At 35.1% G+C, this 27,972-nt stretch overlaps 1 protein-coding gene across 1 annotated transcript in view; it reads left to right on the top strand.

The window, feature by feature from the left end:
* SPATA17 (spermatogenesis associated 17) overlaps positions 1–27,972 on the top strand; it is a gene marked incomplete at its 5' end in the record, with an annotated part of 182,122 nt that overhangs the window by 101,475 nt on the left and 52,675 nt on the right. Inside the window, 2 exons of the mRNA XM_080823976.1 lie at positions 1,810–1,958; positions 26,404–26,539. Coding sequence (XP_080680102.1) covers positions 1,810–1,958; positions 26,404–26,539 — 285 coding nt within the window. The remainder of the gene's footprint in view (positions 1–1,809; positions 1,959–26,403; positions 26,540–27,972) is intronic.

Here is a 27,972-nt window from a genome sequence, read left to right as displayed (position 1 = left end):
AAGTGTCTAAGATATGTATGGACCAGGCACTGATAGATATAGAGATATGGACGTGATTACGAATTATGGAGGATTAGGGTCACAAAGATTATACTGAACCCAACAGGAAGACTGGGTCTATTTTCATTCTAAATTTTGCTGCTTGAATACGGCTCCTCCTTTTTCATTTCCTAGTTTCTTTGGAAATAGTGAGTTCCAGAACAAGTAGTAGGGTAAGTCTACAAATGGATATGTGTTACACTGATAAACCAACAAAGTTAAAAGATAGAGCTTGGTCACTTAGAGGACCATTCCTCCTTGTGAATAAAGGTCCCTTCAAAGGTCCTAGCTTTGCATAATTCCTTATATATTTGATGCTGCTATTGTTCAAAACCTTCCCCAAACTTCTCTTGAAACTAATAATGAAAAAAAAGCTAGGGGTTATCATTTGTGAACGTTTAGTATGTTCTCAGTACAATGCTAACAGTGTTACTTATATTGTCTTATCTATCTTAAGAGCACTTTCGTGAGATAATTTTTATTCCATTTTACATATAAGGGAAAAGTCTAAAGAAGTAAATTTCCCCTGATAACATAACCACGCATTATGTTTTAAACCATAGAATTTCTCAAGGTAAAACATTAAGAATCTGTGAAAAAAAAAATCCTCATTGATTTCTTAACAGTGAACTCAGAATCATGTTACTGTATCTTTAAAAAGTAAAGTTCCAATAAAAATCCATTAACTACTTTCAAATATAGCAATCCTCCTGTCCAGCTGTGAAAAGTACTAGATGATACTTATTTGCCATTTGTGTTATTTACGGTCCATGACTTTTATGGTAACTGGTTCCTATTATTGGTTTCTATTAATGTAAAACATAAGTGAACATAAATGAGGCGTGAATCATTTCTTTTTATTAGCCCCACAGTCTTCACTCAGTGCTTGCAGTAACTCCAGCTGTGTCTTGTTAGTGATAACCTATTTAAAGAAGAGATCTTTAAGGATAAGGAATATGATCAGGAATCTTTGTCCATTTTATATCACTTCTGTCCTGCACAACAATAGTGATGAAAAAAAAAAGCAGTATGTAATTAATGACATGGCAAAATCCATGGCCACTTCTGATTTGTATTGTGCTTAATATGACACTAATTAGACAACCAGTGGATTCTAGTAATTAGTATAAGTAACTACTAATTTAAAGGTAAGATATATTATAAAACACTTCACTGTTGCATCTTATGGGGTTTCCTCTGTTATGTATTTGTGTCATTATATGGTTGCTATTGTATCAGAGTTATTATGCAATAGAACTTAAAATTTTTACCAAAGAACACTTAAGTTAATTAAAATTACGGCCCTCTGTGTCTTGAAGGGTCACCAATTAAATGCAGGATGAGGCATTCACTTAAAAGCTTTATTTTAGTGAAAAAATATGTGTTATCCTATTCCTATTGATAAGGCCTTTTTGAAAGCAATGCTCAGAATCTTTTCTAATATTTTTACTTAAAAAGGGAGAGAATTCTTTTTAAGTTACATCAGAAACAAAGTAATACAACTACAAATTTAACAGTTCAGCATAAAAAGTATTTTGATGTAAGTAGGGAAAAATTCTGGCTAATTTAAAATACTTTAATCATTTCTACCTGTGTGAGCATTTTTTGAAGATGTGATATTCTATATATTTTCCAATTCGGAGAACAGCTTGTTCTTTAAAAATAATTTGGTAAACTTGGTATACTTTGTAGATATTCAGCATCCTTAATTGTCAATAATATGATAAAATATCTTCCATAATAAAATATTTCCTCATTCTTTCCTGTCAGGGACCATTCCGTGATATCACTGAAGTATTGGAACAGCGCTACAAGCCTTTGGAGCCAACGTTGCGGGTAGCAGAACCAATCAATGAGTTAAATGTGGCCAGAGAGGAGTTCAGAAGACAGGAATGGATGCGAAATGTACATGACAATATGTGAGTTCTTAGCTTAAAAAAAATAGCTGTAGCATGCGTGGTGCCTTAAATGATTTAACATTTTGTATTTCCTGATATTGTAGAGAATTTTTTATTTGTGAGAAAAGGTAGTGGCACTCTTGACCTATTCAGAAGCAACTGTTTTTCAATATGCAAATATGCTATATACTTTTATATATATATAATATATACACACATATATACAAATATATAAATAAATACACAGCCATATATACACATTTGTGTGTGTGTATATATGTAATATATATTTATGTATGTGTGTGTATATAACTACTCAAAAAGAATGAATGGCATTTCAAGGGGATAAGTGACTACTGTCCATGAATCTGTGAAAATAATTACCTTAATTATCTGGTGAAAGCCTATGATGCTTCTAAAATAAGATCCAATAGAACAAAAACATTTCTCTTAATGTGGACTAAATTTAATTTGGAAACACTGATATAAATTTAATAAATCGGGTGCAATGTAGAAGGTTAGTGTCTTTACTAAGGAAGATGTCTAAAAAAGATAAAGGAAGATCTAATAGCATATGCAATTTAAAATTATTTTATTAGCCTCACTGATTTGGGTCTCAATTCAGACATCTTTCTCCAAAGCATTTCCTCTCTCTTAAGGTATTTGTCATCAATATAGTCATATACAGTTTGTAAACAGACCATTTAAGATCCGGAATGCCTTTTTAAAAGTTATTATTGTTCTATAGTATATCCTGTAATTATCTTTGTATTGTGTCTTATAATAATTCCTTAATATTATAAATAATAACAAGATAAGTATGTTATTCTAACAAATTATAATTTCATAATTATAAAATATTATAAATTACTATATAATAGTCAACAACATATAGACTATCATTTTTACATAATATATAATATAAACTAGTCATCATATTATAAATGTCACGTAATGATAATTCCAAAATACATTGCAGAGTATGTTTTGTTATGTAAAGAAACTAGAATTACCTCTCATCCAGCATGGTGGATTTTGGATCATTTGATAAGTTAGGAGGGATATATAATGTGCCTAATTTTAATCATGCATTTCTGAAAAGTCTCTTTAAAAATAAAAATTTCCACACAAACTCAGATGAAAGAAAATTGGCATGCATCTCAAGTAATTTTTATAAATTTTTTATTTTGTAGCAATTACTTGACATGAAATAATTACCTATAGAGAATTCCATACCTTTTTCAATAATTGACAGTGACCCAATGTGTGATGAATAAGAAATGAAAAACATTTATTTCCAGTTGGTTTTGAGAAGGTAGATTTGTTCTACCAAAGAGATTATGGAAGATTAATGCTGCTCAGACTTAGTTAAGCAAAATGTGCAATTTAGTGATGAATATCTAAAGAGTTATATTACTCAGGATTATTTTTGTTTTCAATGATGGAAACAAAGGTTTATGAAATAACAAGATTAACTGCTCAAATAATTGGCCTCATTTCCATATTTCTACGGAAATCACTGTGCAGATCCGGAAGTATCCTTTCATAGTGTCTTCCTTGATAAGCTTGGAGGGATGAGAGATCAATATTATCCCCAAAGAAAGGTGTTCCACTTGTACTTTCTATGGAACACTTGTGAATATCTTCAACGTCTATGGATACCAATGCTGATGACCCTTTACCCTGAAGCTTTCAGATTGAAGATGCTTCTAGGATTATCAGCCAATCAGGAACAAACCCAACTGGGAATGCTCAAGAAATTACTTAAAGATTTGAACCTACCATGTTTTTAGTAAGGGGGCTAAGCAACTGGTTTTAGCAACTGGCCTATGGATAAATCCTTTTTTTTTTTTTTTTTTTTTTAAAAGAATTGAAGCAGTGGGGCGCCTGGGTGGCTCAGTGGGTTAAGCCTCTGCCTTCGGCTCAGCTCATGATCTCAGGGTCCTGGGATCGAGCCCCACATCAGGCTTTCTGCTCAGCAGGGAGCCTGCTTCCTCCTCTCTGTCTCTGCCTGTCTCTCTGCCTACTTGTGTTCTCTGTCAGTCAAATAAATAAATAAAATATTTTTAAAAAAGAATTGAAACAGTGATATTTTGTAGCAGCTTCTAAAACAATTTTGGTTTTCATATATTGCATAACAATTATATCTTGTGAGGCAAAAGAAATGTTAGAAATTTAGGTTTTGTATATTTACAGACAAGAATTCTGTGATAGGAATTAGGAAAAAAGTATTCCCTAACCACAGAGATGTATACTTTTTTTACTGCAGAGGGTCCTACCTATATTAGGGGCCTTAAATCTCATCTTACTACATCTGCAACAGTCTTATTTCCAAATAAGGAAAAGAAGCATAGGAAGTGGGACAATATCTTACACATTGAGTATGGATTCCGGAGGGTTTTTTGGAAGTATTGTGGAGCTCTATTTGTTTGTTCTTTTTCCTAAAGAAACTTACTCCGGTTTCATTTTTTCTTAAAGAAAATTACTGTCCTTATTCATATGTCTGTCTTTGTGAAACCAGGAAATTAAATAAGCAATTAGTAAATAATTGCTGAGTAACCTTTATGTGAGAAGCTCTCAGCTAGATACTGTGAGAAATATACAGAGGTATTTATTGATTTAACAAATGCTTGCGTGTCCAGAATAGTTCTAGACTCTTGGGATTTAGCAGTGAATAAAATAGACAAATTCTCTGCTCCCATAGAACTTCTACGCTTCTGGCTTTAAACCAAATCAGAAAGCCTAGTGAAATTCTGAGTACAAATTGCCATAGATAAGCACTTGAAAATCATCAAATGTGTATCAAAGACAATGTCATGATTGATTGATTGATTGATTGATTTTTTTTAGTGTAGCATTTGCTCTGAACACTGCTGGTCTAGGAAGGTGTTCTTCAAAGAAAGGACTGAATTGGTTCTGAGAAAGATGGTTTAGATTGGATAAAAGATAGAGGCAGATTGATGGTATGAAAATGACAGTAGAAAAAGTTCACTGAACAATGAGAAGACCCAATTTGATAGAAGTTAATCTTCATGTGGGAGGCAGTAGGAGAAAGTGGACAAGGCTTCAAGGCCAAGAATCGGAGTTTATTTGTAGATAATGAAGAATTATTTAAGTTTTTTGAGTAAGAGAATGTCATAGAAAGAATATGTATTTGATTGTGAGACAGGTGTATTTGAGAAGAAATGTGCTGGAGGGAAGGAAAACCATGAGGAGAATGTTGCCATACTTTGGTGAGAGGTAATGGGAAAGAGCTAAGGTGATGGCAGGACTCAGCATTCAACTCTTTTCTTTACCTTCTTTTCTTTCTCTATGTAATCTGTGTGAGTGATTGCTTCTGATTGAGAGACTTCAACTCCCACCTCTATGCCAATGCTTTCCACTCTAAATCTCTGAGATCCTACTCTTAACATTCCAGATTTATATTTTCAGTTGCCATCTTTACTTACTTCACCATATGTTCCCAACTCAGTATATCCCACATTGGCCTGTTTCTTCTTATCTCGAATGTGAATTGTAACCAACTTTCTGCCCGGCATAGGCACTTAAAAGTTACCCTGTTATCTTTCTCCAGCATTCTCTTGGTCCTCAAATCCTGTCTAGTCTACCTTTTAAGAGTCTCTCAAATTCACTCCCTCTTTTCCCTTTCTACTACTAATTTAATTTAGGCACTTACAAGTTGTTCTTTTAATTGCTATAAAAAGTTTATCTGGTCTTTCCAGTCTTTTTCCCATTCAGTGCATTTACCTCAGCTACTACAGAAATTTAAGCAAGTCATTATTCAGACAAAATACTTTTTAATGGGTTTTATCAACTCTAGGATAAATCTTAATTCTGTGTCACAAGACACAAGGTCCTTCAGGATGGGGTCTAGGCCTGTTTTTTTAGCCAGTCTGCCACATTGCATAAGAAACTCTGTGTGCTCCAGAGGTACTGAGCTGCTTTCATTTCTCTTTATATCCCTTGTTCTCTTCTGCTTCCATTAAGAAATTTTCTAACTCCCATGATTTACTCAATCTGAAATTCCCTTAAAAACATAGAAAAGGACTATTTTTATTTTTTAAAAAATGGAAACAACTGAAATGAAATTTAAAAAATTTAAATTTTTTTTTTAAATGGAAACAGCGACACATACTTGTTTTATATTTTTTTCAGGGAACATTTCAAAGATTATTTTTAAAGATTTTATTTATTTATTTGACAGACAGAGGTTGCAAGTAGGTGGAGAGGCAAGCAGAGAGAGAGAGAGAGAGAGAGAGGAGGAAGCAGGCTCCCTGCTGAGCAGAGAGCCTGATGCGGGGCTCGATCCCAGGACCCTGGGATCATGACCTGAGCAGAAGGCAGAGGCTTTAACCCACTGAGCCACCCAGGCGCCCCAAAGATTATTTTTAAATGTAAAATGGAACCGTGCAAGTTACCCAGATGAAGTAGAGAAAAAAGTCATTGTTATTAAGGGCGGAAGAGCCTTTCACCATGCCTTCGAAGAACTATCCAAGTAAATGTGGCGGAGGTGGAGTGGAGTAGGTGATCGTAAATCAGGTGGTATAGGTTGATATGGGCTTCACTAAAAGTCTTATGAGAGGGGCTAAGGTCCTATATGTTAATACCTTCTATTAATAGGAAATGTTCTGACTTAATACAGAGAATATAAGTATGCAGACTATAACTAGTTCCAAACTCGAATGGATTTAAGACATTGCAGTAGAAGTCAGTGCCAGTCTGTGTTCTGGGAGGCAAAACAATGCCCCCCCACCCCCACCCCAACCAGAGTCTACAGTCTCATCTCAGGAATCTGTGAATATCTTGTTACCTTCTATGCTGAAGAGGACTTTGCAGATATGATTAAGAATTTAAAGATGGGGAGATTATCCTAGATGATCTGGGTGGACCCAGTGTAATCACAAGGGTCCTTAAAAGTGGAAGAGGGAAGCAGAAAGAGGTTGGACTACATCGAAGGTGAGAGTGATGTGATGTGGGAAAGACAGTTTGTCTTTGCTGCCTTTAAGTACAGAGTAGGCAGTTCCAACCGAGGAATGCTGTCAGCCTCCTACAACTGGGAAAGGTAAAGAAACGAATTCTCCCCTAGAATCTCCAGAAGGAGGGGTGCCTGACTGGCTCAGTTAGTGAAACTTCTGCTTTCAGCTCAGGTCATGATCCTGGGGTCCTGGGATCCAGCCCACGTCAGGGTCTCTGTTCAGCAAGGAGTCTGCTTCTCCCTCTGCCTCTCCTTCTGCTTGGGTTCTCTCTCTCTCAAATAAATAAATAAAATCCTTAAGAGGGGGGGGGGGGGAAAGAATCTCCAGAAGGAATGTAGCCTTGCCAACACCCTGATTTTAGCCCAATGAGACCCATTGCAGTCTTCTGACCTCCAGAAGTCTAACATAATAAATTTGTATTCTTTAAGCCACTAAGTTTGTGGTATCGTTATAGCAGCAATAGAAAACTGCTATAGCTTGTTTTTCAAATTAAGGAACTACCTTGCTATATCAGACTTTGGTGTTTAGATTAATTAAAAACCTGAACTTAACTTGACGGAAATTCTTAGATTCCTAAGGATTCGAGATTCTTCTACAGATTGAAGGTATGGTCATTTAGAGGATGAAAAAAATATGATTGTGGCTGGAGCCTCCCTATGAAGAGAAGTTCATGATTAAATCATAGTGTAAGGATATTATATTTTAACCTTGTAGAGGCTTTCATAAAACCTGAGTACAGACCACTCAATAGCTGTCTCTACATCTTTCTGAAAAATAAAAGGTGTTAATTTTCTGATAGTTATTGTAGGGAAGGTAAAACTTTCCCTCTATCCCTTAGGGCCTTCATCTGGGCCTAGAAATTAAATTGACATAAGACAGAATAATAGGAAAAAAGCACACACATTTATTAAAAATAAGTATTATTTGACACAGGAGGCCCACAAGGAAGTAAACACCCCCTAAGTGACAAGTCCTGAGTGCTTATACGTTAGGTCGTATAGCTTGTATACAATGAGCAACAGTTGAAGGAAAATAAAATGAGTGGGGAGACCAAAGGAAGACAAAAGTCATTTAACAAGTTCTGTTTTGCAAAATTCTCTCGGCTTCGACGCCTATCTCTGGTGGCAAGAACATTTCTTTCCTCTTGATACAGGGAAGTCAGCTGTCCTATGGGCATGTTATGTCCTGATTTTAAGGAAAAACAAGGGGTGGGGGAGTTCAGATTACGTTTCATGTACCTATTCTTTTCAAGTGCCTTTAGCTCAAAATAATCCTTTGCCAAAGTGGCATCTGGGATGGCCTCTTCCGTCACCCTCCGTTATTCATATTAGGTGAAATGGGACACATCTGGTACACATTCAGTAAGAAAGCAAAACTAAGAAACTCCATTTCTTGAACTCTGCCATTTGCTGCCACTAGTGAAAAATATTCAGCAACTGTGAATCTTACGTATCTGCCTTCATTCCCTCAGGTTTGCAACCTGGTTTAGACAGAAATCTTGGTAAATAGATAAGTCATTTTTAAACCTTTTATTATTGCTTCTAATAAAGTATCAGTATCATTTAATAGACAGTTACCATTGGAAGAATGCTTTGGGAAAGGTTAAGAAACTAGATCTAAATAATTTTTAAAAAGGGCATTTTAAAAAATGCATAGAGATGAGCTCTGGTTATATTTTTCACTAAAGAGTAGTGATAAAGAAATTTAACATATCTCAAAACTTTTTTGACTTCTGGGATTTTCAAACACTTTAGACCTTTATAATTTGCATATTTTCTGAACTGTTATTGTATTATGATAAATAGGGATTATCATATATTTTCAGATAATGTTTTCTTAACAATTCAACTTTTATTTGTAACTCTTCCATGTATTTTAATTACTAGCACAGTGTGCAACATTTATTAATCAGCAGAGCCTTTTTAAGTTAAAATACTAAATTAGCTAACCCCATTAACACAGAATACTCCAAACAGGCAGTAATAGGAGAGGTAGTTACTGTGCAAATCGTATTAAACATGCGGGTGCTCTAGGGCACAGTTAAGCATGATTACCCTCTTTTGATCCAGTATTCCTCTGCCTCTCCCAGCTAATTTCCACTGGAAATTTACAAAGTGCTGCCTTCATTTTTCCAGCTTAATTTTTCTAATGAAGTTCTGGTACTTTATAACACTGGAGATACAGATAATAAGCCTGTGTATAATTAAGAAGTTCTAGAATTTGTCTACAAAAGAGCCCTTTATTACTTTGGCTCTGCTGTGGGAACTGGGCTCTTGTTTTGTTCACTATTTCCCTGAAAAAAAAAATTTTTATAAATAAATGACCACGGAATACTAGAATTCTGTTTCTGCAAACATCTAAGGCTAAAGAAGTTTAAGATTTATAACATCAACATAGTGGTGAAAATTTGGAATACTTTCAGTGATATCCTGAGAATATTAAATATACTTTTGGTGTATGTAATTGAACAAGTCATAAAAAGACATTTGTAGTCTTTTAGTTAGGTATTATCAGATTCTATGCGCGCTTCCTAATATAATACCTTATCATATGCTAGATCAACTTTTGCCAAAGGACTTTAGGTCAGCAGATGAGGTCCATGGAATTTCTCTTTTGAAAGAAGTATAGTAATTTTGTGCCATATTCAGCATTCTTGTATCGGTATGGCTTTTATACAGCCCAGATTTTCCTGGTTCTTTTTAGTGTTTAAAAGTGTGTTGGAGGGGCGCCTGGGTGGCTCAGTGGGTTAAAGCCTCTGCTTTCGGCTCAGGTCATGATCCCAGGGTCCTGGGATCGAGCCCCACATCGGGCTCTCTGCTGAGCAGGGAGCCTGCTTCCTCCTCTCTCTCTGCCTGCTCTCTGCCTACTTGTGATCTCTGTCTGTCAAATAAATAAATAAAAATCTTAAAAAAAAAAAAAAGTGTGTTGGAGTCAGAAGGAACTTGAAGCCTGAAAAGAAATTTTCCAGATAGAGCAGGGGAACAGGGAGAGGAGGTAGCCTGTATGAAGCCATCTCTGTGTCCAAAGTGCGTGGCTTCTGTGGATTCCAGCTCGCCTTCTGAGGTACCTTGTGAAGCTCAGCTCATGGCTTTGGTACCTCATGAAAGGGGGAAGAGACCAGTTGGAACGTCTGGGTAGAGCCAGAGCGTAAAGGGCCATGTGAACCATGGTGAAGAATCACATAAAAGGCCTTTTATGGTATAAAACCATCACTGGAGTGAGGGGGGTCAGATGGATTAAAAATATCACTCTATTAGCTCTGTTCTTGGTGAAGATATAGGAGTCAGTGGTGACAGAGACTAGTTAGAGGACCATTACCATAGTCCAGTCCAGAGATAAAGAGGACTGCAGTAGAACAAGGACATTGGTAGTGGGGGGTAATGGAAAGTTTGACAGACAACTTTATAGGTAGAATCCTATGAACCCTAAATCAAATCTAGGAAACAGTCCGATAGGATGTAGATGGTTGGTCAAGGGCACAGATACATTTAGAATCACTGTTTTAGAGCTTCCTTAGCTGCAAAGGACAAAGATCCATTCAAGGTAACAGAAAAAGGTAAGGGTGTGTTTGAAAAGATACAGCAAGGAATCTTACAGAAATATGAGGAACCAAAGAAAAATTGGACTAGAGTGACCTTGTGGGCTGCAGGGCCATGGTTTCTCTCTCTTGTGTCCTCTCTGTTTTTCCCTGCTTTCTGCCTCTTACCTCCTTTCTACTGATTAGCTTTATCTGCTCATAGTTTCTTTCTCATAAACCTTCAGCTTACACTTAGTTATCATGGCCATTCCGGACCTGATTCAGTATAACCTTCCAGCTCTAGAACCCACAGCTAGTTCTGTTTTTCAGTTCAAATTCCTGAAAGAGAATCTGTTTTGCTCAATTTATAAAATCAAACTAGCCCACGTAAGTCATAGGATTGGAACACAATAAGTAATAAATATGTGTTAATATAATGGATATGTTAAATTAACATAAATAAAGCATATAAATAAAACTAGCATATATAAAATAAAGTATAACATACACATGTGTATATATAAATCACAGTTGTGATCTTGGGAAGGATGTATTATATTATATCAAATACAGTGTTTTATGGGAGTAGGGCCATGAGCAAATATTTCTTCAGATTGAGGGCCGCCAGGCAGAGAATCCTTTTAGTGCCTTGACTTGATAGCTTCCGGCTGAATTGATTGGCCAGATGGTGATGTCCTTCCTTGACTAAGGAAAAAAAACAGGCATACCTCAGAAACATTGCAGGTTCAGTTCTAGACCATGTAATAAGGTGAATATTGTAATAATGCAAGTCAAATGAACTTTTTGGCTTCCCAGTGCATATGAAAGTTACATTGACACCATAGGTTGTCTATTAAGTGTATGCAACAGCCTTATGTCTGAAAATGTGCATACTTTCATTTAAAAATACTTTATTACTGTATGTAAGTGATGAATCACTAAATTCTACTCCTGAAACCAATATTACACTACATGTTTACTAACTAGGATTTAAATAAAAATTTGAGACAAACAAAAATTCAAAAGGCTCTGAATATTTAAATGTGTAAGGATAGTTAATAAGGCATTCTTTTCTAATAAAAAAATTAAAAAAATAAGAATACTTATTACTAAAAAATGCTCGCCATCATCTGAGCTTCCAGCAAGATGTAATCTTTTGCTGGTTATGGGTCTTGCCTCAGTGTTAATGGCAGCTGACTGATCAGGGCAGTTACTGAAGGTTGGTGTGGCTGTGGCAATTTCTTAAGATGAGTGAAATTGGCCATATCAATTACCTCTGCCTCTCAGGAACGATTTCTCCGTAGCATGCGATGCTGTTTGATAGAATGTTACCTACAGTAGAACTTCTTGCGAGATTGGAGTTAATCCTCTCAAACTCTGCCATTGCTTTATTGATTAAGTTTATATAGTATTCTGTAGCCTTTGTCGTCATTTCAACAGTCTTCACAGCATCTTTGCCAGGAGTAGATTGCACCTCAAGAAACCACTTTCTTTGCTCATCTATAAGAAGCAACTCCTCATCTGTTCAAGTTTGATCACGAAGACTCCACTTATAATTCTAGTTCTCCTATTTCTACTAAATCTGTGGGTACTCCCTCTGTTGAAATCTCAAACCCCTCAAAGTCATGCATGAAGGTTGGAATCAACTTTTTCCTGACTCCTACTAATGTTCATATTTTGATCTCTTTCCATGAATCATGAATGTTCTTAATGACATCTAGAATGTGAATCCTTTCCAGAAGGTTTTCGGTTTGCTTTGTCCACATCCTTCAGAAGACTCACTATCTATGGCAGCTGTAGACTTACAAAATTGTGTTTGGTAAATAATAAGACTTGAAAGTCAAAGTTACTCATTGATCCATAGGCTGCAGAGTGGATGTTGTGCAGGCATGAAAACAGCATTAGCTTTGTCCATCTCCATCAGAGCTCTTGGGTGACCAGGTCTATTGTCAGTGAGTGGTCAGTGGGCTTAAATATTCAGTGGGCTTTAATGTTGTGAACAGATGTTCTTGTCAAGGCTTTGTCATTTCATTTACAGAACTCAGGCAGAGTAGATTTAGCATCATTCTTAAGGGCCCTAGGATTTTGGAACGGTACATGAGCACTGGCTTCAACTTATAGTTACCAGCTGCATCAGCTTCTAACTAGAAAGTCAGCCTGTCCTTTAAAGCTTTGAAGCCAGGCATCGACTTCTCTCCAGCTGTGAAAGTCCTAGATGGCATCTTCTTCCAGTGGAAGGCTATTTTGTTTACACTGACAATCTGTTGTTTAGTGCAGCCACCTTCATGAATTATCTGAGCTAGATCTTTCAGAGAACTTGCTATCACTTCTATATCATCACTTGCTGCTTCACCGGGCACTTTTATATTATGGAGATGGCTTCTTTCCATAACCTCACAAACTAACCTCTGCTAGGTTCACACTTTTTTCTGCAGCTTCCTCACCTCTCTCTGCCTTCACAGAATTGAAGAGAGTTAGGGCCTTGCTCTGGATTAGGCTTTGGCCTAAGGGAATGTTGTGGCCGGTTTGATATTCTATCCAGACCACACAAAATTTCTCCAAATATCTCCAAAATTTTGTGTCTCTATCAGACCACACAAAATTGGCACTAAGGCTGTTTCATTTCTTTATCACTTGTGTGTTCACTAGAGAAGCACTTTTGGTTTCTTTCAAGGACTTTTCTTTTGCCTTCACAGTTTAGCTGAGTGGAGCAAGAGGCCTAGCCTTTGGCCTCTCTTGGCTGTTGACATGCCTTCCTCATTAAGCTTTGTCATTTCTAGCTTTTGATTTAAAATGAGAGACATGTGACTCTAACTTTCACTTGACTACTTAGATGCCATTGTAGGATTGTTAATTGGCCGAACTGCAATATTTTTGTGTCTTAGGGAAGGGAGGCCCAAGGAGAAGGAGAGATGGGGGGCAGGCCAGTTTGGCAGAGCAGTCAGAACACACAGAACATTTATTAAGTTCCCTGTCTTATATGGGCATAGTTCATGGTGCCCCAAAGCAATTATAATAGTAATATCAAAGACCACTGATCACAGATCACTGTAACAATATAATAATGAAAAAGTTTGATGTATTTTGATAATTACCTAAGTGTCACAAAGATACGAAATGAGCAAATGCTATTAGAAAAATGGTGCTGATAGACTAACTCAAAACAGGGTTGCCACAAATCTTCAGTTTATAAAAAGCACAATATTTGAAAAGATCAATAAAACAAAGTATAATAAGATGAAGTATGTCTATGTAAGAAGAATTATAGGTTTGATAAGATGGAGGTTTTGGGTATAAGTTTAATTTGGGAGCAGCTCTGTTAAGATTTCCTATTTTGCATCTAGGTAGATATTCCTAGTGAGCATTTGAAAATATTGGTTTTAAGACAGCATGGTCCTGGCATAAAAACAGACACATGAACCAGTGGAACAGAGTAGAGAGCCCAGATATGAACCCTCAACCCTATGGTCAAATAATCTTCGACAAAACAGGAAAAAATGTCCAGTGGAAAAAAGACAATCTCTTCAATAAATGGTGCTGGGAAAACTGGACAGCTATCTGTAGAAGAATGAAACTCGACCATTCTCTTACACCGTACACAAAGTAAACTCGAAATGGATAAAAGACCTCAATGTGAGACAGGAATCCATCAGAATCCTCGAGGAGAACATAGGCAGTAACCTCTTTGATATCAGCCACAGCAACTTCTTTCAAGATATGTCTCCAAAGGCGAAGGAAACAAAAGCGAAAATGAACTTTTGGGACTTCATCAAGATCAAAAGCTTCTGCACAGCAAAAGAAACAGTCAACAAAACAAAGAGGCAACCCACGGAATGGGAGAAGATATTTGCAAATGACAGTACAGACAAAAGGTTGATATCCAGGATCTATAAAGAACTCCTCAAACTCAACACACACAAAACAGACAATCATATTAAAAAAAGGGCAGAAGATATGAACAGACACTTCTCTAATGAAGACATACAAATTGCTACCAGACACATGAAAAAATCTTCATCATCACTAGCCATCAGGGAGATTCAAATCAAAACCACATTGAGATACCACCTTACACCAGTTAGAACGGCCAAAATTAGCAAGACAGGAAACAACGTGTGTTGGAGAGGATGTGGAGAAAGGGAAACCCTCTTACACTGTTGGTGGGAATGCAAACTGGTGCAGCCACTTTGGAGAACAGTGTGGAGATTCCTCAGGAAATTAAAAATAGAGCTTCCCTATGACCCTGCAATTGCACTACTGGGTATTTACCCCAAAGATACAGATGTAGTGAAAAGAAGGGCCATCTGTACCCCAATGTTTATAGCAGCAATGGCCACGGTCGCCAAACTGTGGAAAGAACCAAGATGCCCTTCAACGGATGAATGGATAAAGAAGATGTGGTCCATATACACTAGGGAGTATTATGCCTCCATCAGAAAGAACGAATACCCAACTTTTGTAGCAACATGGACAGGACTGGAAGAGATTATGCTGAGTGAAATAAGTCAAACAGAGAGAGTTAAGTATCATATGGTTTCACTTATTTGTGGAGCATAACAAATAATATAGAGGACAAGGGTAGATGGAGAGGAGAAGGGAGTTGAGGGAAATTGGAAGGGGAGGTGAACCATGAGAGACTATGGACTCTGAAAAACAACTTGAGGGTTTTGAAGAGGCGGGGGGTGGGAGGCTGGGGGAACCAGGTGGTGGGTATTAGGGAGGGCACAGATTGCATGGAGCACTGGGTGTGGTGAAAAAACAATGAATACTGTTACGCTGAAAATAAATAAAAAATTTAATTAAAAAAAAAGAAAATATTGGTTTTGAGTCAAAGAAAAACACTGTATATAGAGATAAAGATTTAGAAGTCATCACTGTAGAGGAAATAGTTAAAACCTTGGTGGTGGAAAAATCTCCTAGGGGCAAAACTATATAGAGAGAAGATTAAGTATAGATTTCTTGGAGTTGTTTAATGTTAGGACCATGGTTCTTAATTAGGTTGCTCATCTCTATCACCTTGAGGCTTAAAATTATATATATATGCCTCCCTTAGTCACAGATATTTTGACTCAGTAGGCAGATGTGTTTGCGATATATTCCACGGTGAGTCTAATGCACCGTTCTGCTTAAGATAAGTGTCATTAACACAAGGTGTTGGCAGAAAATGTAAGTCCGTCAAGAAACTGAGAAAGCAAGGAAGAGCATCAGGAGATTCTGCAGATATAAAGAAAAGGAAATTCACTGCAAGGACTGGATGAACAGCATGATCCAGAGGTCAAGTCAAGTGAGAATTAAAAGAATGTATTGGGTTTGGCCACTGGGAAGTCATTCAATGATAGCTTTGCTTTCTTCTTTAAATATCAGCTAGTTCTTATTTCTCCCATATTCTTCAGGATATCATAAAAGAACTCACCCAGTTCTTTGCCAAACTTCAGGCAGATGTCTAAAATTTTACTCTTACCCATGGTGATATATATGTTTATATGTATATACATCTCTTTATATATGTGTGTGTATATATGCTTAAGATATATACATATTAAAATGTTCAGATATTTCTATTTTAAAATTAATATAAGATTTTTAAGTTCATATTTTAAAATTTGATATAAAATTTTAAAATAGGAAAATGTAGACATATTAAAGTATTAAAATAAAATGGTGCCAGTATCATATATGTGCCCATGCTCTATATATGTCGCCACTTTTCTAGAATTTTAATATTCCACTTCAGAATTGTGCTGAAAATTAACATCTACTTAAGCTACCTATGTATTGTAGAATCTGTATTCTTCTGCTTTTAAAGACATTTTGGAATATCTTTGGTATAGTCACAGTTTCTTAAGAATAACTGATAGTGATTTGCATTTCATCCATAGGTCTACTCAGTAACATGGGATACAATATATCTTAGTTAGAGACCTTGAAGTCATTGAAAGTGCTAGGTGCTCACATGTAAATTTTAAATCAGAGGTTACAAACTAGTGGTTTCTGAGTCGCTTACAGTCTTCAGACGTGTTATATTCGGATCCTACCAAATTTCTGAAAATTAAATTAATTGAAAAGTAATTTAAAATGATAATTAAATCTTTTGAAAATTCAGATTTTCCAGCTTATATTAAAAACTAGATGATCTAGAAACAGTGGTCCACTCTCTCACATGGCAATAATTGATTTTTACATTCTTAGTTTTTATATCTGACTGACTAGTGTTACCTGCCTAGTCCTTCCAGATTAAAATATGGAGACCCTTGTTCTAGGTAATAAGATCCTCAAGAATAGAGCCCATGACTGATGCAGTACACTGAGTGAAATACTTGACAGATGGTAGGTGCCCATTTTTTAAAATTTTTATTTTTATTTTTTTATGTATTGAACTTGAGCTTGAACTCTCATTTATTTTGTCCTAATCTCTCTAATTCACTCACCAAAATTATTCTCATTGAAAGAAAAATCAAGAAAAAAAATGAATTACATTGTGATTTCTCTTTGATCTTTATTAACATTACCCTATTCGTCCCGGTAATAGGTGGGCCCTATGCTTCTGTTTCTCTTTCTCTTACTTCCAGTAGAATTTTCCAAACTGTGTCTCTTAAAATGCTAGTCTGGAAGATGTCAATGAGTTTTCTATCAAATAAATTAGGAAAAAGTTACATTCAAAACAGTTAAACTGTTTTTTTAAATGTGGCATTTATAGGGCTTCTCAGTCTTCAATAGACTTTTATTTAGTGTGAACTTCAAAGGAGGAACATACAATGTATAGTATTTTGCAAACTTATTCACCTGTTCATTCAACAAATATTACTGCATGCCTAATATGTGCCAGACACTGTATTAGGCATTGCAGACAGAGCAGTAAACAAGATAGACAGAGTTCTCCTGGCTTTGTAGGTCTAATAATATAGTTGGCTGAGAAATCTCCTTATCCACAGATCATAGTTTGGAATATGCTACTATGGAATATTACTCAACAAAGAATATTTTACTTTCCTTAATGATTTTTTTTGTAGTTTCAGCTTATTTTTTCCTTAGACCTTCTTAACAATAAATTATACAAGTGTTTCCCACAGCTTTATATTCCTTCTTAATTACATGTTCCTTTTTAATTAAGTTTTTTTCATTTTAATTCCAGCATAGTTAACCTGTGTAATTATATGTTCTTTATGTCAATTATACAAGTCCTTAAAATATCTGAGCTCATCCTTTTTAGCTATATTGGCATCTTTGTAAGTTTAAAACATCTGATATAAACGGCCTAAAAGAAGAGCCTGTGTGACTGTTACTTGGCTGGAACATTTAAATTTAGTATCTTTTAGCAGAGATTTTTTTTAAAGATTTTTCACAATTAACTAGAGAACAGTCAACTCTGCAAAACATATGTCAGAAAGTTGTTGCATAGCCATAAGAAAATTACTGAGTAAGCATGCCTTGAGATTGTTAATAATAATATATCTGGGAGTTCTGTTCTTTTTAAGCTAAGAAAAATGTAGGAAGAAGGGCAAAATATGTCTTTCCATTTAAATTTAGAAGCTTGCAATATAAGCTTCCTGTCTAGTTGAACAGACAGTCTTGCCATTTGCATTCCTTAAATATTACATTTCTGTCTCCACCCTGGGGGAGAGACCTGTGCTATTGAGATTGCTGTTTAAATAGTTTATGAGTTTTAAATCTCTGCTCCGAATTCCACTCTAAGGATAAAATACTTTACGTATTAAACACTTAGAGCTATGATTACATTAAAATCTCAGTGAAAGCTGTTTGCTTCCCTAAATAAAGCCCATCTGATTCCTGTCCCAATCTGCTGCTCATTTCATTAACATCTCTTCAACCAAAATTCTAGTGGACTACAACATCTTCATAGAGCAGTGGACTATGTTTTGAGATCATTCTATTGATATTAGTGAGTTATATGTTAGGTTTATCTGGAAGTTTGGGTTCTTCATACCTATAGTGAAAATACTTTATTTCTCATATTGAATGTAGTGAAGAGTCTTAATTTGCTAAGGTTATTCTAAAATTTAGATTATTCTGTATTTAAAGGTAAAATATTCAGCTTTTTATGGCCCCTTTTTACGAATCAGACCTGAGTCACTTAACTTGATTATTGTTTTAGTAAGCTAAAATTATTCAGTATTGAGAGACATAATTGACATATAGCGTTGTGTAAGCTTAAAACGTACAGCATAATGATTTCACTTAGATATATTGCAAAATGATATACATTCATTATTCATTATATTAATTCAATATTCATTATTAATTATACACACTACAAATCTAAAACATGTCTCAAAATATAATTGACAAAAATAATTTGCATATTTCCAATTATGTGTTTTATCAAAGTGCTCTATCTTTTTTTAAAAAAAGCTCTGATTGGTTAATGAGAACTGAGTCATCTGATAATGAGAGCAGAAATGAACTGGTTATAACTCAGCCCTCAAAACATTAAATCTACTGTTTTCTACGTTATAATAATGATTGTAATATTGAAGTCTAATAGAATCATTTTTGAGCAGGTGTACCTTTAAGATAACATGAAAATTATTTGTTGATTGGTCTATTCGATTAAATCAGTTTGCTTGATTCATGTTTAATCTTTCAATTCTTTCATCACGTCTTTCCAAACTTTTACACCTAGGTGTCTTTGCTTGTCCAATTAAGTTTTATGGACTAGAGAAATTCCCTCTGGAATTAAAGGAAATGCCTTCTCTTAATTAGCCCAGAGTGGATTTTTTCCCCCTCCTATTTTACTTTCTTTACCTACAACTGAATAACTGTTCTATTTTGAACATTACAAAGCTCTGAATCCTCGTTCCTTTTTTTTTTTTTTTTGCAAATATTTTAGATACATGCCTTTTAAGCAAAGATCGTGGGATAAATTCTAGCACTCACTCTTGTATCCCCATTGGGGAGTGTCTTCCCTTCCATTGTTGTTAATAATTGGGAGGGGCTGCTCATATACTAAGATCTTTACTAATGTAGCTTTTGATCTTTTGAGCATATCTGTACTTCTGCTACCAAAGAACCTCCCAAGTCCCCCCAAAACCCATCATAGCAACAATTATTGCTGTAAGAAAAAAATAATGGCATGCTTCCCACTCTGTGTTGTACATAAGATAAAACTGATAATTGATTTTCTGAGAGATTCTTTGAACATTTATTAACTCAGTAGTGCATGGTTAAGAAACAATATTATCTTAGAGTCACTCTTACTACAGTTAGAAGTAAACTACTGCTTGCACATATGAAATTTAATTACTCAAATATTAAGACAGTAAAATTCATAAGCCCTTATTTGCTATGCCATCATCTCGTTACTTTATATTTTCTAGTCTATAAAGTATAGGAGGTTTTAAAAAACTTGAAGACTAAATTATTTTATGATCAATCTGAGATGATGGAAAAGTATTTTTGTTTCCCTTTTCCACAAGAAAAAGTGGATCTGTTGATAGTCACTTATTACATAAGCGTTCTTATTTATTTTATAATTCATATATAAGAAAAATATTTTTTTCAATAAATGGCGGAAAATTTCGGACATGTCTTGGTATCAAAGAATCACAAAACATCCAATTAAGCAGCATGGTTTGAAGAGAGCAATGTGGTAATCAGCCACCATTCCTTGATCCTCCGGATTTATTAGCCTTTGTAATGCTATGGTCAAGTCTGCCTCTCAGGGCAGCTTAGAGCCCAAATAATGAGCCCACTTTTGGCAATAGTATTAGTGAGGAAAGAATAAAGTCACTGGGACAATACTTCCTACAGATGTTAAGTAAGATAAAACTGTTGAAGCTTAGCCTGTTCTTTTTTTTTTTTTTTTAAAGATTTATTTATTTATTTATTTGACAGACAGAGGTCACAAGTAGGCAGAGAGGCAGGCAGAGAGAGAGGGGGAAGCAGGCTCCCCGCTGAGCAGAGAGCCTGAAGCAGGGCTTGATCCCAGGATCCTGGGATCATGACCTGAGCCGAAGGCAGAGGCTTTAACCCACTGAGCCACCAGGCGCCCCAACTTAGCCTGTTTTGATAGGAGCCAGAATGTACCCTTTGAAAAGCATTCTTTCTGTTTTCCAAGCAAATTAGCTGCACACTTAAAGGATCCTACGTGCATGTTCCAAGCTCTTAACCTCTGAGTATCTACTCATACCAGTCCCTGACTTGCTTGCTCTTCTTCAATTTCCATATATGTCTAATGCGGTCTGACCCATTTGTTACCGCTCAGGTTAGATATTGTCTTACTCTGGCTTACTATTTCTCTTGCCTCTGGCCTAGGCTAAAAAACTTACTTGCATTCTTTTGCATAGCTCATTGGAAAATTTATTATGGTCTGGAACCAAATTCCTAACTTGCAGTAAAATGTTCTTTATCCTGAAAAAAGTGTCCCTTTATCCTGCCCTGTGTTAATGCATATATTTTACTAGGAGCTGTTTAATAGAGAGAGGGCTGATCTAGGGCGTGTTTGATGTTTGAGATGTGTTCCCATAGGCACGTATCTTGGCATCTCTAAATTGTTATCACCATGTCCATTTTGGGACGATTTACCTATCTAGAATCCATCGTGGCTTGCATAACTACCCTCCTGAGCAGTCAAAACTTAATATAAATGTATACATAAAGACAAATGTTTTGTAATGTATAAAGATCTGTAATATATAACTATATATATTCTCCTTATTTACCATACAGTCATATTCACCATAAGACTCTACACGATCTACTTTGTTTCCTTTATAAAGAACGCAATTTCTAGCTATGTTGAACCCCTCTCAGTTCTTTCAGCATTCCTTTTTATGCTCTACCTCACCTCTGTATCTTTGTATATATTTTCTTCTATCTAAAATAGCCTCTACCAGCTTCTTAACTTGACTGACTACGTGTCTTTCATTTCTGCACACACAGTCTGAAAAGATAACTTTTCTATGTCCCATCTTCCAACTCCTTGCCAATAAACCCTCCAAAGATAAGCATATTATTAACACATATGCATATACAAACGTAAACCTTCCTCTCTGCCTCAGTAGCCTCTTGTGCATACATCAGACACAAAACTTAACACATTCTCCTGTGTTGTCTCATTCTCCACTCCCTGCTAAGGTGAATTCCTCTTAGGGATAGTGCGTCTTCCGTCATTCTATCTCAAGTGTTTTTCAAAATGTGTAGTATATAAAAGTACTTCATTTAACGTTTGTTTAATGAATGAATTTTAATAAGACGGTAGATAAATCAGTGTGGACTAGAGTGGGATAATTAGGCTGCCTAGGAAAACTGGGTGTTAAGCTGGATTTTGAAAGATGAGCAGGGTATGGATCAGTATATCCAGAGGAGAGGAACATGGATAAAGACACAGGTAGGATGGAAAGACAGAGAGAAAGAGGAGATTGGCATCGGTGGCATGGCAGACAGGAAGTGGTAGGAGACTGAACAGATGAAGTGCATTCTAAGAAGCCTGACAGCTGGGCTGAAGAATATAGGCTTGGGTTAGTAGGCAAGAGGGTTTCACAATTTGCAGATTTTAGTTATTTGGCAGTGAAATAAACAGGTCGAAGGAAAACCTAGAATTATGAGTGGCAATAGTTGGACTATAAAAAAAGGGGGAAAGTAAGAGGGAGTTATAAGAGAAAAAAAGAAAATATTTGAAAAATAATATTAAGTATATTAATACTAAAGACTTTGTATTTGCAGTGGACCCACTTTCCCTGAAGCGAATCGACTATTTTTTAATTTTTGCTTCCTGAGACCTCTATAAGTTCTTCCCTAACTGCCCACACATTCAGGTAATGAGGTGTTCATGAAACCACTATGTCTCCACATTGTATTTTAGAATTTCTTCCAGATCTGAATCTTTGATGAGGTTATAAAATAAAAAGCTAACCCATATCTTCTTTAATATGGTATCCAGCTAATTGAAAAGAAATCACTGCAAGTATGAGGTAAATCTGAATATATATTTAAAACTGGTGAAAGATAACATTTTGAAAAGGTAATTGGTATTTATCTAAAAGTTTGATTATTAACTAAATTGATTTTTTAGGGTTTTCATAGCTATTTATACTTTTATAGAGCAAATCCTTTTTCAGAATTAAATAATTTCTTCCAAATTTGAAGATAAATATTTGAAAATTATTTATAAAACATTAAACATTTTGAATATGTATACGTATATATGCACATATGTACATATGCGTAAGAGTACACATGCATGTTACTTCAGTGAAACATTATGGCTGAATGAAATAAAATTAACTCGTGGACAGGAAAATACTTAGTCTTTCAGCCTTGTCTTCCCAGCCAACCATTCCCTTGAGAAAGCAAATTTTGTTCAGACACAAAAGAAAAATGTACTATTAAAATGCAATTCAGAAGTGATAAAAACTGTAAGTGCAGCAGCCGGCTCACAGCACCCCCTTTGTATACTCAGGGACATTGGGGCCACATTAATTTTTGTGTGTGTGATGTCCATCCCATGTGCAAATTAGCACTGGAAGGACCATAATCTGTCTTATATGAGAGCTGTTTTCCCAAGAGCATGTGTAATACATGCTTGTGTAATTTTGTAATTCAAAGCTCTGTGTTCTGTTTGTTATTATATTTTAAATAGTATTAGAGATGTTTTCTTAGGAAAAATATTAAAAAGGAGTTTATTAATAAACATCAAAAAGGAATTGTAGAGAAGTATGAAAATTAATGAACTAATGCTGCTTTCCTTTATTGTTTTTTAAACAAATATATAAGTGCAATGGCAAAGAATCAAATTTTCAGTTCAACTGAGATTAAAAAGAAAACCCTTCCTTGTCTTAATTAAATGAGATAATGTATGTGAAAATATTGACATAGGGTTATGGGTCAGTAACTCTGTTGAACTTCAACTTTATTTTTTCAAAGCCAGAATTTCAGAATATGCTTCTCAGCAGAATATTTCATTTCACTATATAAATTTCTCTTATTGCCCGGATATCTTTTTCTGGTTTCTTTTATTTAAACAACATCTAGCTCCAACTTCATTAGTACCATATCCTCTTTGATTATATTAAATAAAAATTTTTGAGGTTTACTCCTATTTCCTTCATTAAATCTCTTTCCTCCAGACTATCTTTTATGTTTGGATATGTGTCTTTCTTTCATGTTGGTAGTTTCCCCAATTGATAATCCATTTTTAGATTTATATTAAAGGAGACACTAAAAATCAGACTAGAAATGTGTTTGTATGTGAGAGTGACTTTTTGACTGATCGACTTTTAATTAAGCGTTCTTCAAATGTCGATATTTGAAGTTGTTTCACTGGGCACTCCCAGTATCTTTTTTTTTTTATTTTTTGCATTTTTTAAAATTTATTTATTTTCAGCTTAACAGTATTCATTGTTTTTTCACCACACCCAGTGCTCCATGCAATCCGTGCCCTCCCTAATACCCACCACCTGGTTCCCCTAAGCTCCCACCCCCCGCCCAGTATCTTTTTGATGTATTCGTCTGAACGCAGTATTTAAGTCCAGTGCCAGTTCACATAGATATGAGCAAGGGAAGAGTTCAAGGAGTAGACACTGATTTGAGATTCATATATCCCATTTGGTGTCTTGAGCTTCACAGGGGTCCTGCAAAATCTCCCTTCCCCTTTGGCCTCTCCCTCTTCTGGAACGGAGATTTCAGTTTCTTGAACGTCCTATCTGCTTTTCACCTGGCAAAAATTTGTTGGTATTGTCACCTGTTTCATCTTTCTCTTCTGCTTTCTTCTTATAGGTTTATAACTTTTAAAAAAATTTCTTTACTCTTATTTCAGAGGACTCTGGTGAGGGATTTAAACATTTCACCACATGACACAAAAAGCATATTACAATTTTAGATGTTGCATGAAAAATTATATGGTTCTGAAAATTTTGATCTTTTATGTTGATCATAACACATTAAAATAATAATGCTGATGATGGCTATGACAACAGGCTACTTCTACAGTTACTTCTACTTTTAGCACCCCCATTATTTATTGGGCATTTGCTCTTTCAGCCTCCATGTTAGGCTTTACATATATGAAATTACTCATTCCTTACAACAACCCCATATGGAAGTAAAATCTCATAGAGGTCAGGTAAGTTCTGTAAGGGAACACAGGTAGCAAGGGCAAAAGCTAAGATCTGAATAATGGTGTGGTTGACTCAAAAGCCCCATTACTCAAAACCCCTACCAAAAATGCTTTCATTATTTTGCTGAGTTAAAGAATGAAACTGAATGACTATCTTATTGTATACACAAAAATGAACTCAAAATGGATTAAAGACTTGAATTTAAGATCTGAAACCATGAAACTCTTAGAAGAAAATCATAGGTAATAAGCTCCTTGACATCAGTCTTAGTGATGATTTTTTTGGATTTGACACCAAAAGCAAAAACAACAAAAGCGAAAATAAACAAGTGGGACCACACCAAAATAAAAGGCTGCACAGCAAGGGAAATCATCAACAAAATGAAAAGTCAACCTACTGAATTGGTGACAATATTTGCAAATCATATATTTGTAAAAGGGGGGGTAATATTTAAAGTATATAAAGAACTCATACAATTCAATAGCAAAAAGAGAAACAGTGTAATTTTAAAATGGACAGAGGACTTAAATAGATATTTTTTCCAAAAAAGGCATACAGGTGGCCAACAGGTATATGAATAGATGTTCAACATCACTCATCATCAGGAAAATGCAAATCAAAACCACAATGAGTATTATCCTACTACACCTGTCAGAATGGCTAATATCAGAAAGAAATACCAACTGTTGGCAAGGATATAGACAAAAAGGAGGCCCTTGTGCACTGTTGGTGGAAATGTAAATTGGTGCCACCACTATTGAAAACAGTATAGAGGTTCCTCAAAAAATTAAAACTAGAACTCCCATATGATCTAGCAGTTCCTCTTATAGATATTTATTTGAAGAAAGCAAAAACACTAACTCAGAAAGGTATATGCACCCCCATGTTCACTGCAACATTATTTACAAACAGCCGAGATATGGAAGCAAACTACATGTCCATCAGTGGGTGTATTAAAAGAGTGTTTTATACAATGGAATATAATTCATCCATAAACAAAAATGAAATCTTGCCATTTGTAACAACATGGAGGATCTCAAAGGCGTTATGCTAAGTGAAATAAGTCAGAGAAAAGACAAATACCATAAGATCTTACTTCTACATGGAATCTTTTAAAAAAAGTGCTGATAGATACAGAGAACAGATTGGTGGTTGCCATATGGGGTGGTGGGTAGGTGAAATGGATGAAGCGAGTCAAAAAGTACAAAATTCCAGTTATAAAATCAGTAAGTTATTAGGACCTAATGTACAGATGGAGATGTAATGTATAATGGAGGCTATAATTTATAATACTGTACTCCATATTTGAAAGTTGCTAAGAGAGTAAATCTTTAAAACTTCTCATCACAAGAAAAAAAGATAACTATGTATGGTGAAGGATGTTAGCTAGACTTGAGATGATCATTTCATAATATATACAAATATCAAATTATGTTGTATACCTGAAACTAATATAATCTTGTATGTTCATTACACCTCAATTAAAAAAAAGAAAAAAACTTTGAAGAAAACTCGTTTCAGTGAGAATTTCCTATAATGGGATTCCTTTTCATTTTTGGATGCCCTTTTGAAATTAAAAACATTTTTATTTATACAGTGAATTTTTAATTACCTGGCATCATTCATTGATAAATTTATTCTTTAAAATTTTCTGTATTTCCAGAATATTTGAGACTTATAAAAATTCTGTGAAAAAAGTCTTAGTATCTCCTTTTGCTGAATAAGAAACGAAATTCATAAAAGTAATAGAGATAGTGGCAGAAGTTAAAGTGGAATCCAGTTATTCTGATTCCAAACCATGTTTTATTTCCACTATGCTTTACTACTTCTCTAAATTCTAATGTTTTTAATCAAATGTCTGCAGAAACAAAATTAACATCTCTTAAATATTCTTTCAGGTTTTTGCCATTTTCTTCTTACCATAAAAATAAAAAGTACACCCCATTAATGCATTCGTCAAGCAAGTATGGTCCCAATTTTTATGGAAGTCGTCATTTTAGAGATGAAAATCCTAAGAAATGGATCTGTGACAAGGTAAGTTAGTGCAACATTAAAAAAATGGTGTTCCTTTTGAAAGGCTAAAAATAACACACTGATTACAACAAACATAAATATTGTCATACGGTTAACACCTTCATGGTTATAAAATTATTTATAGCTATTTTATGTAAAGATAACACTGCTAACTTCTCTAGCCAGTAAGAGATTCATGTTTTTGTTTTTTAGTGTTACATGTTTTTTATGTGTAATGACTCAGCTGTCCTATGATCTATGGTAGGCATCATGGCTTTGCCAAAGCCAGCCAGGGTCAAAACTTGAATCTGTGATCACTAATAGCCAAGCTCTCAGACATGGAGATCAGTGCTTGATTGCTTTCTCTCAATCTCTGTGTGTATGTAGATAGGTAGATAAGTAATTAAGTAGGCAGGTATGTAGATAGATAGGAATAGATAGAAATATATGTATATATGTATATATGTATATATATGATACAGAAGAGAAGAAAGCAAATATTTATTGATTCCAGAGTTACATTTGTTAGCATTTAGAGAAAATTTTCTGATTAGGGAAAATACCAAGGTGTCTTTACATAATGAGGTAAAAGGGAAGTTCTTACTATGTGTTAAGCCCATTATCTAACAGAAACTATAACTTATTTATAGAAATAATTACACAGATAAAATGAAGTTGTAAGTGACTTTCTGAAAGGGGTTAAAGCCACTGAGATCCATAGAGCATACCAGACATATTGGTTCTATTAATAGTCTGTCAATGAGGATTTACTCATTTACACACAGCCTCCTTCCAGAAGGATTTAAGACACCTTACAAAAAGGCAAATATAGTAAAGGTTATATTTTAGAAATAAAAATGGAAGGGAATGATCTTAGATGAGAACAGTGTCTATACTCACAAAATAAAGGAAACCATTATGGCAGTGCTAAGTGATAGGAATTTCAGCTTGTGGATGGCAAAGATGAAAAGGAAAACACACGTTACAGACGTATCCTCATTACTCAAGAGGAAGACATATGTTAGACCTTTAAGAAAAATGGGATCTTTCTTTATTTTATCAAACTATAAGGAAAAGTCTATTTTTAGGACATTATAAATATGGGATTACCAAGGGTAAGTCGCTGGGGAGTAACACAGATACTTTAGAGAGTGCCTTTTTCTTTTCCACCTGCGAAGTCCTCTTTCTTAAAAAATGATCTAAAATACTAAGTGATTCCACATCATAGGGAATAAGTACAGTGAGTAGTTCAATTTGGCTCACTGATTGAAAACCTAAATACTGGTGACAATGTTATTCTTGGCATTTGTTTTTACCTGATAGGCAACCATTCAGAATATAGGATAAATATAATTTTCAAACTATTTAATTTCATATTTTGAATGTATGTAATGTGATCTACATTTCATTTGCTATTTGACATAAACATCTTTTTGCTTTTATGCCCTCCCACC

This window comes from Martes martes (genome assembly GCF_963455335.1).
Source record: "Martes martes genome assembly, chromosome: 15".
Taxonomy (NCBI): Eukaryota; Metazoa; Chordata; class Mammalia; order Carnivora; family Mustelidae; genus Martes; species Martes martes.
Note: the sequence above shows the minus strand (reverse complement) of the source record. Positions and strands in the feature narration are given on the sequence as shown.